The following is a 13145-nucleotide window of genomic DNA, read 5'->3' on the forward strand; positions in this document are numbered from 1 at the left end:
TAAGTAACTTCTTAACATATGATTGCATTTAAAAAAAGTTCAAATTGACATAATATGTGTTTAAAGTGTTTCAAATTAATGTCATATATGCTTTCATGATATACAAAAATAAAAAATATTTTACAATCAATTTATTAGTGTCAAAGTTATAAAAGTTAATACAGATAATTAAAATAACAATAAAAATTCAAATTTAACTACTCGATTAGCAAACTTTAAATTTCATCTAAAATGATCAATGGTTTAGAATCGGTGTAATTTTTACATTGATTTGATTTTTAACGTGGGTATAATTAAAGGTAAATTCCAAGAAAAATAGAGAAGTGAAATTTATAAAATGATAGGAAGTAAACGATAAAATGTGTAATTAAGCTCGTTGTAAGTGAGTATAAAGTTTTTTTTGAAATAATATTTATATGATAAAATAATTACTATATATTTTCTTTATATAATTAAGTCAAATTGGGTCTATCGAATTTGGAATTCATTTATTTAACCCAATTAAAAAAATAAGTCAAACCATTTATATGTAATTCATTTGATACCTGATATCCGATGTGGTAAGGGAAGAAGCAGGAAGCTAGAAGTTGGAACAATAGATGAACAGCAGTAGATACAGTCTGTTGCTTAGTTGTGGTCACGTGGCGCCATCTGCACCGGTGAAACGATGTCGTTTAGATTGGCGCGCCAAAGCACAGCTGGCGGATGAAATGGAGATTCGGGTGTGCAGCAACCGCAGCTGCCGCAGACAGGGCTCATTTCAAACCCTAGAAACCCTCTCTGGCGTCGCTCCTCCAAACGTAACCGTGAAGCCGTGCGGGTGCTTGGGGCGTTGCGGTGGGGGCCCCAACCTGGTGGTCCTGCCTGATGGACTCATCTTTGGCCATTGCGGGACGGCTGCTCGGGCGGCGGAGCTCATAGTCACTCTGTTTGCCCAAGCCGGCCATGACCCCAAAACTTGTTTGGACGCGCTTGCTTTGAGGAAGAGAGCGGACATTGAGTTTGCCAACCGAAATTTCACTCAGGCTGAGCTTCTGCTCTCACAGGTACACGCTGGCCAAAGCAAACCATTCTTCATTCTCCATTTTACTTGAGAATTTTGAATTTAAAGCGAGAGACAACTCATTCTTCCTTTCTATCTTTTCAAATCAATTGATACAGGCTATAGATTTAAAACCATTTGGTGGCATGCATATCACATTTAAATGCAGGTTTGCTAAACTCATTCTTTATATCAGGTTTCATCAATGTGCTTGTTTCCTTTGTTACGTCATTATCTATTTTGACATTTGACATTCAGGTCATTTGTAAGGCTGAAATTGGGCAACTACTCTGGTGCCCTCCAAGATGCTGAAGAGGCTTTGGCATTAGCTCCCCGCTATTCTGAGGTGACTCGGATTCTTCTATTATATTAAAAAAACAACTTGCTTTCCAATTATGATTACCTCTTAAGATACCCCTTTAGAGACTAGTTCTTCATTACTCATGTCCATGTGTTGTTTCCCTTCTTACTTTTTGTTTCATCTGAAATCTATAAAGTTTTGAAAACTTTACGTAAGTGTTTTAAAAAGCTCCAACAGAAATGATTGGAAGATGTTTTCCTATCGTCTTCTGTTTTCCTAGAGCTTTTTAGTCTCAATAACAAACTTTTCTTTTTATGTACAATGAAGGCAACCAGGTTTGAACCTAAGGCCTTATGCTGGGTAAATCCTACGGGAAGGATTTAGCTTCTCCCCTGAGCTTAAATCAATTCATGCTCTTTAACCTTTGAAGAAGTTACATGAAATAGTTTCTACTAAAGTTATGTGTATGAGTAGATTTTAGTTTTCGAGAGAAGTACAATTTATTTTTAGTTTAATTTCTTCTGTTATGAATATTTATATAGATGTTTGTCGAAATGCAGTCCTAGTTAAATTTACAGCCGTTTGTATGAAGTCTAGACTAGATTATTGACGATGTGCTGTCATTGCTAATCACATCATTTGATCATTAGCTTTTCTTTAGGAAATACTTTGTACTGCCTTACTTATCCTAAATAAATATGTTGGGATGTTTTGAGTGTTGAAGAGTAGCATCTGAAGTTAATGAAAAATTCGGTGGAGGAAGAGTCTTTGCCAGACAGTTTCGATTAAAATTTCTTGTAAATAACAACTGAGTGAGATTCATTAAATGAGAAGCCGTAATTTTGATCCATTGGATTAATTTTATTATTGCAGGCTATACTACACTAGATTCCCCCCATCCTTTCCAGCAATCCTGTTATCAGTGTTCACCATTGCTGGAAATCACCTCAGAGACAACATTTTCTTCTTTGTTTTTCTTTTTCTCTTCATCTCCATTCTCCTCTCTAATTTCTCCAAGGCCAATGAAATCAACTTCATGAACCAGAAACTGTTCTCTTAATCTTAACTGGGATCAATCAAGATACCACATCAACCACTGCCAACATTGGTGAGATTCTATAACCTCTCCGACACTGACATCCAGCCTGCCATAAAGAAGCCATCTTACAAGCCCAAGATGCATGCTGTTCGGACTAACTCTCTGCCTTCAACTGCTCCACAACCAAACCCAACACCAACCTTGCACCATAGTAATCAACAAAGTCTAAAATTTTCACCTTCCAAATTAAACCCAGATTTCGGGTACACTTCTTTGCATGAGGTATAGGTCTTGAGAGAAAAATCGATACATGGGCATGTTTCTATTTCTTCACCCCTGTTTGATTTTGCATCTACTTTTCCCCTTCAAATGTTTGATTTTTGACGTTTTTGACATTTGTACCCATGCAAAAGGACGACTCTGGTGTAGAACTTCCCTCCACCTCCTTGGAAGAAGGATTATTTATGATTCTCTTTGAAGAATTGCTGGATTGGGGTGAGAATTGAGCCTGTGAAGAAAAATAAAAGAAATTGGTGGTTAAAACAAAATTATCAATGGTTGTTTTGGAAGAACTGAATATGGTGGTTGGGCTCCCCAGCGATGATGTCACAGATAATGGAGTTTCATGGGTGACAATGGTGGTGGTCATGGGACCAAGTAGGCAGTTTATGGCAGCGAGGATGAGAGATGTCACGTGTGGATTGAGCGGAGCCAGTTGAAGGTGGAGAGAGAAAGGGTTGAGAGGAGTAAATACAGTGTGGAAGAAGCAGGGTTTAACTGTGAGTTAGATGAATCCAACGCTCAATAAAATTGGTTTGCCATACACTACCTAAAAAGCTGGTCCATTGTAGCCTTCACCAATTTCTTATAAATTTTTGTAAATAATAGATTTTTTTTTCAGAAGAGTACTTTAGAGTTTGTTACTAGCATTTTGTTTTTTGTTAAAAGGTGCAATGCAACTCTCAAAAGGTTTAGTTCCATCTTGAGTTTTAAATCAGCTGAGTTTCTTGACCATTGTAGGTAAACCTTTTCATGTGTACCCTTCCCCACATTAGTGAAAACTACTACCTTTTGATTGTTACTGAAATCTCATGATAATGTCACAACTAGATATTGTAGTCTTGATCTTGCCTCGATATAATTTGCCTATCACCAGTGTGTATATGTTCATTTTTCACTTGTTATGTGCTGTACCTATTTTTCACTTGTATAATATTGTCATTTTATCTATGCAGGCTCGTATGTGCCAAGGTGATGCCTTCTTGGCATTAAACAAATTTGATTTGGCAGAACAGTCATATTTAACATCTTTAGATATTGAACCTTCGATTCGTCATTCTAAATCATTCAAGGTAGCGTTCAATGTCTTGCTATACGTATAACGTATGTATTTTTTTTTTGTATAAATAAATGTCTGTGGTTTTCGGGAAGGAGGATGCAACACAACTGATAACTGAGAACGATGATTCTATTTCCCGTGGATTTTGTGAGCTATTTCAAACATTAATCTAAATAATAGAAGTAATCCTAGAAGGAAATGAAAGAATATTCACTTCTGGGTAGCCTCTCAGAATTTCATATATGGCGAAAAATTCGTATTTTTAATGACATAATTATTAAAAGGTTGTCATATCTTCTACTGATTTTGGGAACAATATTAATGGTTTGTGCCGTACGTTCTCTTCTTTATACTGTCTTTTCTGTTTGTATCTTTTCTTTCTACTGTCTTCTCTGTAATCGTTGTATCTTATTTGGGTCTGTTTATAAATTTGAAGTGAATATTCTACACTGGAGTAAACATTGTTCTTTACATTTGCATTTTTGTTTAATCAGGCTCGGGTTACAGAACTTCGGGAAAAACTTGCTGCTGCTAACACACCGTGAATATGGCTTGTAAGTAAAAGTCCAGTTAATTCAATAACAGTGATGTCAGAAGGAATAAATTTTAACCTACTGTTCCGGGCATTAAAATGTCATTTGCATTGTATTTTAAATTTTCAGCCTCAAATGTGATATTTGTGATTGTTATAATATCTGATAGCATTCAGAACTAAGGGAGGAAGGAAGAAGAAGGTCAGTCTTGAAAGAGAAAAAACAAAAAGTAAAAAATTTGAAAGTCATTTTAGATTGTTGCAGAACAAATATTTTAGATTGTATAATCCTAATCCAAAAGTAAAAAAATAAAAATGACTTTCAAATTGAACAATCTAAAATAATTTCTTCCTTTTAAGTTTACCCATGACGTTCTTCCTACACCTCTACAAATTTCTTCCTGCACTACCTAACTTTCAGAAAAGACTGTTTTACCCCCTTTAAAAAATGACTTCCGGATTGTTCTTTCCGAAATATTCTCAGAACGTCTTTTCCAGAATATGTTTTATGAATTATGGATTTATCAAATTAAAAAAAAATGTGTTCTAAAAAAATGTTCTGAAATATCCTTTGCTTATGGAATCACTATTCTGGAAACACTTGTAGATATTTTTTGAAGAATATAGGGGTGCAGAAAGAAAAATAGAAAGAAAAATATAGAGGTGCAGGAAGAAGTTGCCACACAACACATAGACAATGGTGACAGTGATGACAAAGGGACAACGATGGAAATGGAGTGGTGATGATAAGGGGGTGACGATGACAATGGTTGACGACAATAAGGGGGGCGATTTAGTCTTCCAATCATCCCATGAGGTGCAATGAAAACTATCGGATGCAAAAAAAATGGGATGGTAAAATAGATATGAATTATTTTTTGTATTGTGGATTTTCTTAACTGGAATAGGCTTTTGATTTTTTTTTTCTGGATTTTTATTTCCAGTACATAAGTCCGGATCTACTTTTCCAAAATATATTATTTTCAATTTCGAATTTTCATTAATAAAGAGTATTTTTAAAATTTTAAAATTGTGTTGGTGCAGGTTTAAATATTGAGTGTAGGAAGAATTTGCCTTTTTTAGACTTGAATTGAGTTGATCCATTTTAGATTATAAATTTTAAAATATCTTTTTATGAAAAAATGACTTTCAGAGGTTCATTTTTTTATAATTGATTTTTATTATACAATTTAGAAGTAAAAAGTAAATTTCAGATAATCATGGAACAAAATTTCAAAATTGTGTAATTCAAAAAGTGAAAATTAAATTTTTGAATGTACAATCTAAAAGTTAAAATAACTTCTGAATCCAATAATTCAAAAATTTGAATATCATTTTTTCATAAACTAGAAGAATAAAATCAAGATTTTCACATTTGTGGGAGTGCAAAACAAAATTACGGGGTGCTAAAAGAAACCCTCTTATATATATAGATAGATATATAGATATTATCTTAAGAATAAAATGAAAAAACAAGTTTAAGTGATTAAAAAAAATATAAAGGATAATTTTACAAGATCAGTTTACAATTTAAACTGTTTTATTTATCCAGATTCTTCTTCACGGTTTAGCACCACAGAATGGGCAGGGATATATAGATTCATAGATAATAAGAGGAATTGGAATTCACGGACGAACGCTATGAATTCCTGCACAATTATTATGAACTCCATTCAAGTTCCTTCTCCTTTGTTCATCAAGTCTTTTAAATCAGTTCCATCGTTCAAATGCTACTGCAGGAGCTCAGATGAGAAGGGAAGAGACGATGTGAAGGACGCACTGAATGGGTTGGTAGACGAGCAAGTTCAAGAGCTATTGAGCAGAAAAGAGAACAAGATTTTGCTAGATGGTTTAGAGAAGGCGTCGCAGAGGGTTGAGATGGCTAAGAGAGAACTTGAATTGATCCAAAAACAAGAATTAGCTGTCAAGCAGTTGAAGGATTACGTCAGCCAGCTGGAAGGCGAAATTATCGAGGTAATGATTTTTTTTTTCTTTCTTAGGTATCAAAAACTCAGGCTAGAAAATAAGATTAATCACTGTATTTTACCGATCTGGAGGCACATGACCAATTCAATCATAAAAAGAATGCCCTAATTGTTGTGGTTGAGACAGGGATTGCGTTTGCCTAGATCTCTGTAGTTTCATAGGACTTACTGAAGCCAAAATATTGCTAATGAATATTTCTCCAACTGCACCGATGATGTCGGCACTTTTCTGATAAATTAATAATAAACAATCTTAAATGTCTTTCAGCTAGAATAGATGTTACTGACTCTCTTGGAACTAATTATAAGAAAAATTCATTACTTCTACGAATAAATATTCTTATATGGTTGAGATTTGAAGTCCATTAAAGGATTAATTTATAAGTTAGAAATTTTTAAATTTATGAGATATGTTAATACTGAAGCTCACTTTTTAATATATGATATTAGAGTTTATTTCAACATGTTTGGCTAAGTTTGGCTAAGTTTATCATGTCAATCCAGTTAGGAGAAATATATTGGAAATTTCACATAAATTAGAGATAAAATTAATTTATAAATATGTGAAGACAATTCTCACTTTTATAAATTGATTATGTAATTTGATTATGAAAATAAATTAGACTTAAACAATATATAGCACTTAAAGTTCATTTAGTATCTTTATTGTTATACAATAATAAATCGACCTTCTTCTTAGAAGGTAACTAACAACATAAATTTTGTGAAGAACGACTACATAGATAATTCATAGTGCATTGAAAGGTGTATCGTCCGAGACTTAGGGGTTGGTCACTGTCCAAATCAATTACATGGTGAAGGGGGGGACCTCAAAGTAAGATAAGTGTTACAGAAGTTTAAGATATAAGTGTTAGGTAAGAGTAAGCCGCCCTTTAGACAGTGAATATGTTGGTCATATGACACCTCTTTAGACCTCTTTAACAGGTTTAGCGAGATTAACGAAGATTATCTTCTGTTATCGAAATTTCAGAAACTCAAAAAATAATTAAATCCTTGAATTTCAAAACTCGTTTTTCTTGTACCTTACACCCCTTGCCTCTTGAATATGTTTTAGAAGAAAGACCTCTTATAAATACTACACGTCTTAAATTAAGAAGGAGACTTGAATTCACTAACTCAAACCACTACTTTGAATAAAAAGAGAAGATATAACAAATGACACTTGCAAAATGTCATTTTCATGCATTTTTATCTTATTTTAACCTGCCTTGCATACCTTTGCTTCGTATAATTCATTTAATAATTCTTCGATAACCGATATAGGTAATTATCTCAATTAGTTATTTTATAGGAAAAATACTATTTACTTGTGATTAAAAACTATGGCATAGTTTACAACGTGTCTTTGACTTGATTTCTTTTAATTCCTTGATTTTCACTTGAGTTGCTTATAAAAATTGAGTGAGTTTAAGATTGAAGAATGTCAAAGAGACATATCGGAGGCAAAAGCCATGGTGGAGAAAGCAGAGCACTCTTTATTGGTAAATGTGGGAGGTTCTGAAGGTGGCGGTACATCTATGGGGATGAAAAGTGAAGAAATTGATCGAGATGAAGAGAGATGGGAGTCAATTAAAGCAGCATCAATTTCTGCCCTCGTGGGTACCATTTCAGGTCTCCCCATATGCTTCACTCAAGTCACCGATACAACTCAATTGCTTCTCCCTTTAACAATCAACTTCATTAGTTGTGCATTGTTTGGAGTGACTTTTCGTTACACTATACGAAGAAACTTGGATGATGTTCAACTTAAGACAGGGGTCGCAGCAGCTTTTGGCGTTGTTAAAGGTAATCAATCATATTACCATCCTTACATTTTGAATAGCTTCAAAATTTGTCACTGCATCATTTTAGATAAAATATTATGTTTTTTTTTTCTTTCTTTTGAGATCTTGAGTTGAATGCTTTGAATATAAATAAGTTTAATAGTGGTATTACTAAAACAAACTCATGATGCAGGTCTCGGAACCCTAGGAGGTGGACTACTCCTTGAGCCAAACTTTCAAAGCTTCTTATCACTTGTCCAAGAGGGGACACTTTATGTGTGTGAGAATCTCTTAATTTTTATTTCTGTTGCTGTTGCTTTAGATTACTGTTTCAAGACAAGGCTTTTGAGCGCTTTTCCAATTGATTGATCATATTTTAAATACGAATTATTTGTTCAATTATCATAGCTTAGATGGACATTGATCAATTTGTTGGTATAGATTCAACTTAAAATAGTTCTTCAATTCTATCCAAAAACTCACTAATAATCTACTAAAAAGTCTTCCATTTGCATTCGAATATTTAATCGCTTGCATTGTCAAGTTGTGTCGCTTGACCATCAATTATGCAATTATTTTTAATTCCATTTGTAATAAACTTGGTAAGTTATTTCTTTTGGATTTTGCACTTAGTGCAGTACTCAAATCAGCATATACACTCAAAGCCAGCATACAAAGACGAGGGTAACAGACAGTGATAGCATTAACAAAAATCATATCAACGTTAAGGCTCACAATCACCAGATGAAAAAGATAATAGTATAAAAGCCTTGCATAATGCCTATGACCTTTCTTATTACACTTCAGTAGTTTTATCTGATAAACGACAACGTAATAAACTGGAGTTATATGTTTAGAAACATTTTGTTTAATTCTATACATAGATCCTTGTTAGCTTCTTTTCACCCTGTACGAAAACAAGGTGGAGTGCATGTGTCATTGCTTACAAGATTACATTTCATCAATCATGACTTATCGTCATTCAAAATGATTGTCTCACGAATGGTTTTAGAAATAGTGGTAGCAGAGAAAGAAAAACTAAAAGAAAAGTACCAGAGACAGATGATAATAAATAAAAAATTATAAATAGAATATAAATTACAAGTAGACCAATAGAATAGAATATGAATTACGAGTAGACCAATAGAATATGGATTATAACTTTCCTAAAAGTAATGGATCAATCATGATATGATCTCATATATAGCAAAGGCTGAAGCTACCGTTGAAGAACTAAAAAGATTTCTTGTGGCTGAATGTTAGAGGATATCAACAAAAAGCTTGAGAAGTCTACACTAAAATTTTGATAATGTATGTGATCAAATTTTAGGGGGTGATCAGACTATTATAATAAACTTAATCACTAGACTTCATTGGGTGCAGAACTTGTTAAAACATGAAAATTCAGCTGAAGTTATTGAAACATCAACAATGATAGCACCATGTGAAAGAGGAGGAGGCCATTGCAGGCAAGGAGGGCATGGTGGTCATAGTCAATGCACATACTGCACAGGAATGGGGTCATAGCCGAGAGTTGATACTTGCATGATTTTCTAAACAACGCAACCCATGGGTCTAAATCTTAAAAAGAAGAGCCAAGTTTTCTCATGAGGAGTACCAGAGTACTTTAGACTTAAATCTAAAAAATTCAACAATCAGGGTCAATCTACTTTGAGGCCAAGTGTTTCATTTCAACAACTTTTATTTCTCAATTTGTAGAGGGTAAAGGTCCACGAATACTACTGGTACCTCTGAACATATTTCTGGTGATAGCTCTTCAATATCATTTATTTCTTCTCCAAAAGTTCCTCACCATGTTACTCTTAGTTATAAAGATTGGTTCAATAAAATCTTGTCAAGTTTCTAAACCATCTAACTTCATCAGGAGTAGAAGACATTCATCTTTTAGTATCAATGGCAGATAGTCTCAGTAGATCGTTTAGTCTTTTAGCATCAACTGAGACTAGTGCATCTAGTGAAGCTGCTTTATTGACACTAAAGACACAGGATAACAGTATCATAACTTCCAGAGGGGAAGTGTCAATATACCCAATCTATAAATAAGCAAAACAGCACATCTCTGCACAGCAGAGCCCCATAACAGAAACATTCTAGACAACTAAGATCATGTTCAGGTTATTGTTCGCACACCCCAAATCCTAGTTTGGGTATAAATTGACTTTGATCCACAAATAACAAGTTACCCATGATTTGGTACTTGGGTCGTGCTTGAACATGATCGTGGGTCTCAAACCACGGTTTATGTAGTGGTTGGGGAAAAAGTTGATTTCCATTGGATCAGACCATGATTTGCAAATAAACATGCTACAAACTATTGAAAAGTACTAGTAAACAAGCCATCAACCTCTGCTACTGAAAGACAGCCAAAGAACAATAAGCAATCTCAAAAGTTTAAAATATTGAAAACTTTATAAACATTATTGCACCTAGATGTTCAAGGAAAGAATCTCGATAACCTGTGTAATTTTGGAACTCCTGCAAAAAGAACAAATCCATGAATTCATTAATGAAGTTAATATTGAGGTCCAACCAGTTTAAAGTTCTAGTTGGCTATCTTAAACCCAGTGCACACAGAATAATAAAACAAGAGATCTAAGTATAATAAAATAAAAAGCTTGATGATGAGAATATTTACTAGCATGGAAGCACAGATACGATTACCATACTGCTCTCACGCATCATGCTGGAATTTTCTTGAACACCTGTGAAATACTCCTAATCTCTAGTATAATTTTTTTAAGTATTAATTGTTGAATTCTTATACTAATATAAGTCATATAGTGTGTACAATGGTTAATAAATCTTATAAAACATTGATGTCCTCAACATTTGTATTAGAAATTATTCGGAAGAAATGCTTATATTTTACAAAAGCTTGTTATGTAGAAATCATTATAATAACACAAGCTACAAAATGAGATTACCTTGCAACTTGACTTTCCTTCCTTTATGGTGTTTAAAGCAAAAGGGTCATGTACATTAATTTCAGCTTAAAGAAGATCGATGGCCCGATGTTCTTTCTGCAACATTGAAAGTAACAATTAATCACTTTGAGATCTCAATGGAAAACTTAGTGGGGAAAGGAGGAACATTTCTTAAACTTGTTGGATATTTCTCTCAACATCCTAATTAACATTAGAATGATATCAAAGTTTAAAAACACTACATAAAATTCCTGTCAAGTTGGGATAAACCTACCTAGCATAGAAGTGTTCTTTATTTCCTTTCAGTTGAGCCACAAACCTTTCTTTTTTCTTTTGTTTTTGTATTGACAATGTGAAGTAGGATTATAACAGTATTTACAATTTGCTACAACTATTTGAAGCCTTGTTCTTAACCTTTACTAGCTAGAAATGGTACAAGCTGGAGAACTAATAATAACAGAAAAAATCATATCCAGTTATGACAACATGACCTCTCCTATCCAAGAATGATATAACATGGAGATGTAATAAAAATTAAATGCTCAGAATAACAACACCTCTTAAGCCATGAAAATGACAAGGCTACTTCAATCAAAAATTCTCTCCCCAGTTGAAAAAAGTAGAAATACAAAAGAACTAAAAATGCATAAAAATCCAGGAATGAGAAACACTGTTCTCCAGCTTTCTGGACTTGAAAGATCAGAATTAGCAGCCTTAGCAGCTTCAAGAAGCTTCCCAGTCAGGTCAACGCCCACAATACCAGCTAACGTACCCGCAGTATTAGAAACACCCATCACTATTCCAGCGTATCTGGGAGCAACATCCATGTGGTTCACCGCAAACCCAGCTCTGCCAAGTGCCAAGAAACCAAGAGCCACAGAAGAACAGAAGACAGCACCACCAGAAGTTCTGAAACTGGGAATCACCACCAAGGCAAGAGAAGCAACCAAGAATCCTACGGTGTTCAAGAATTTCCTGGTTTTGGTGACAGATAATATTCTCCTGGTGATCAAGTAGTCGGCAACAACACCCCCAATGTTGGAGAACAGGAACATGTTGAGATAGGGCATCATTTTAGAGGAACCCATGTCTTGCAGGCTAAGTTTAAGGCCCAATTCAAAGTAGGTTGGGAGCCAGTTCATGAGCACATATAAAGCATAGTGAAAGGTGAAGTTGTTCACAACGATTGCCCACACAGGCAAGCTGGTTAAAATTTTGACCCAGGGGATTTTGGCCGAAAGTACCTTTTTGTTGTGAGAGTCCATTTTTTTATTGATAGGTAATACTGATTCCCCAACACCAGAAGCAGTGGATTTGGGATCAGTGGCGTATTTGAACCAAAGTAAAGACCATGAAGCACCCAATGCCGCCTCCGCAAGGAACACAGATTGAGGGCCTCTGAACTTGACCAGAGTAGGAAGAAGAAGCATTCCAAGAGCTGCACCTAGGTACATTCCAGAAGTGGTGAGAGAGACGGATCTAGATCTCTCGTGAGGGGGAACCCACTGAGCTAGAACTGTGTGAATGGAAGGGAAAATAAAGCCCTGTGCTACACCAACGAGCAAACGAGCGACGACTAAAAGCATAACGCGATTGGGATCGAGAGGAATTAGTGCACAAGTCAGTGACCACAACAGAAATGAAAGAAGCAGGACCCTCCTACCACCGATTCTCTGAGCTGCCCATCCTCCGGGCACTTGAGAACAGGCGTATCCGTAATAGAAGGTGGACAGTATTGTACCTTTGGTCGATTGATTCACCCCGACACCATCAGCAGCAACTGTGTACCCGATGGAGAACCCAACTCGTTCGATGTAGCAAACTGAGGTGCAGAAGAAGGTCAAAATAACAATCAAGTAACGCACAGGGAGCTTCATTGTCAACGTCTGCAAGTCAACTGATTCTAGGCATCACAATTGATTGGAGATATAAAAAAAAAAAGAGTCGAAATCTGAGAGAAGAAGAACAAGAAGAAGGAGTACCGATTGGATTGGGGTTAGAGAAGTGTCAATTGAATTTCACCTAACATGGCTGGCGGCTCCCTTGTAGCAATATGTCATGGACTCTGCACGGATCGTCTGCACGCTGATATTTTCTGCTGATTAAGCCAACTAGTCTTCTTATGCACTCACCATTTTTCTCCGCTCCGCCCGATCTTCTCTCTCATGCTCCCATCTA

General features: G+C 35.2%; 3 protein-coding genes and 1 long non-coding RNA gene across 6 annotated transcripts; 3 read left to right on the plus strand and 1 right to left on the minus strand.

Annotated features, from left to right (window-relative positions):
- The first annotated feature begins 530 nt into the window (after positions 1 to 530).
- Positions 531 to 10745, plus strand: LOC137813081 (uncharacterized). Of its 3 annotated transcripts, XM_068615383.1 has the most exons (6): positions 533 to 1046; positions 1162 to 1211; positions 1301 to 1388; positions 3618 to 3734; positions 4216 to 4275; positions 4861 to 5175. In XM_068615383.1, exons 1-5 carry the CDS (start codon positions 600 to 602, stop codon positions 4264 to 4266), a joined length of 753 nt encoding a protein of 250 aa, XP_068471484.1. In that variant the 5' UTR covers positions 533 to 599; the 3' UTR covers positions 4267 to 4275; positions 4861 to 5175. The 3 variants fall into 3 exon arrangements, with proteins under 3 accessions (XP_068471483.1, XP_068471485.1, XP_068471484.1); XM_068615382.1 differs by lacking the exon at positions 4861 to 5175 and having other exon boundaries at positions 531 to 1046; positions 4216 to 4436; XM_068615384.1 differs by lacking the exons at positions 4216 to 4275; positions 4861 to 5175 and adding an exon at positions 9705 to 10745 and having other exon boundaries at positions 532 to 1046; positions 3618 to 3737.
- Positions 1395 to 3360, plus strand: LOC137813083 (uncharacterized). The gene is made up of 2 exons (XR_011081328.1): positions 1395 to 2664; positions 2796 to 3360. It is a non-coding gene; the product is annotated as an uncharacterized lncRNA (long non-coding RNA).
- On the plus strand, positions 5694 to 8421 carry LOC137813080 (uncharacterized). Its single transcript, XM_068615381.1, has 3 exons — positions 5694 to 6227; positions 7672 to 8044; positions 8216 to 8421. The coding sequence occupies exons 1-3, from the start codon at positions 5895 to 5897 to the stop codon at positions 8389 to 8391; spliced, it is 882 nt and encodes a 293-aa protein (XP_068471482.1). The 5' UTR covers positions 5694 to 5894; the 3' UTR covers positions 8392 to 8421.
- Positions 10746 to 11474: 729 nt separating the features above from the next.
- LOC137813079 (probable anion transporter 5) lies at positions 11475 to 13145 on the minus strand (the record flags this gene model as incomplete). The annotated part of the gene is given in 2 exon segments (XM_068615380.1): positions 11475 to 12853; positions 12950 to 13145. A coding segment is annotated over 1 exon segment (1290 nt). The 3' UTR covers positions 11475 to 11554.

Source organism: Phaseolus vulgaris, chromosome 2 (assembly GCF_000499845.2).
Source record: "Phaseolus vulgaris cultivar G19833 chromosome 2, P. vulgaris v2.0, whole genome shotgun sequence".
Lineage (NCBI taxonomy): Eukaryota > Viridiplantae > Streptophyta > Magnoliopsida > Fabales > Fabaceae > Phaseolus > Phaseolus vulgaris.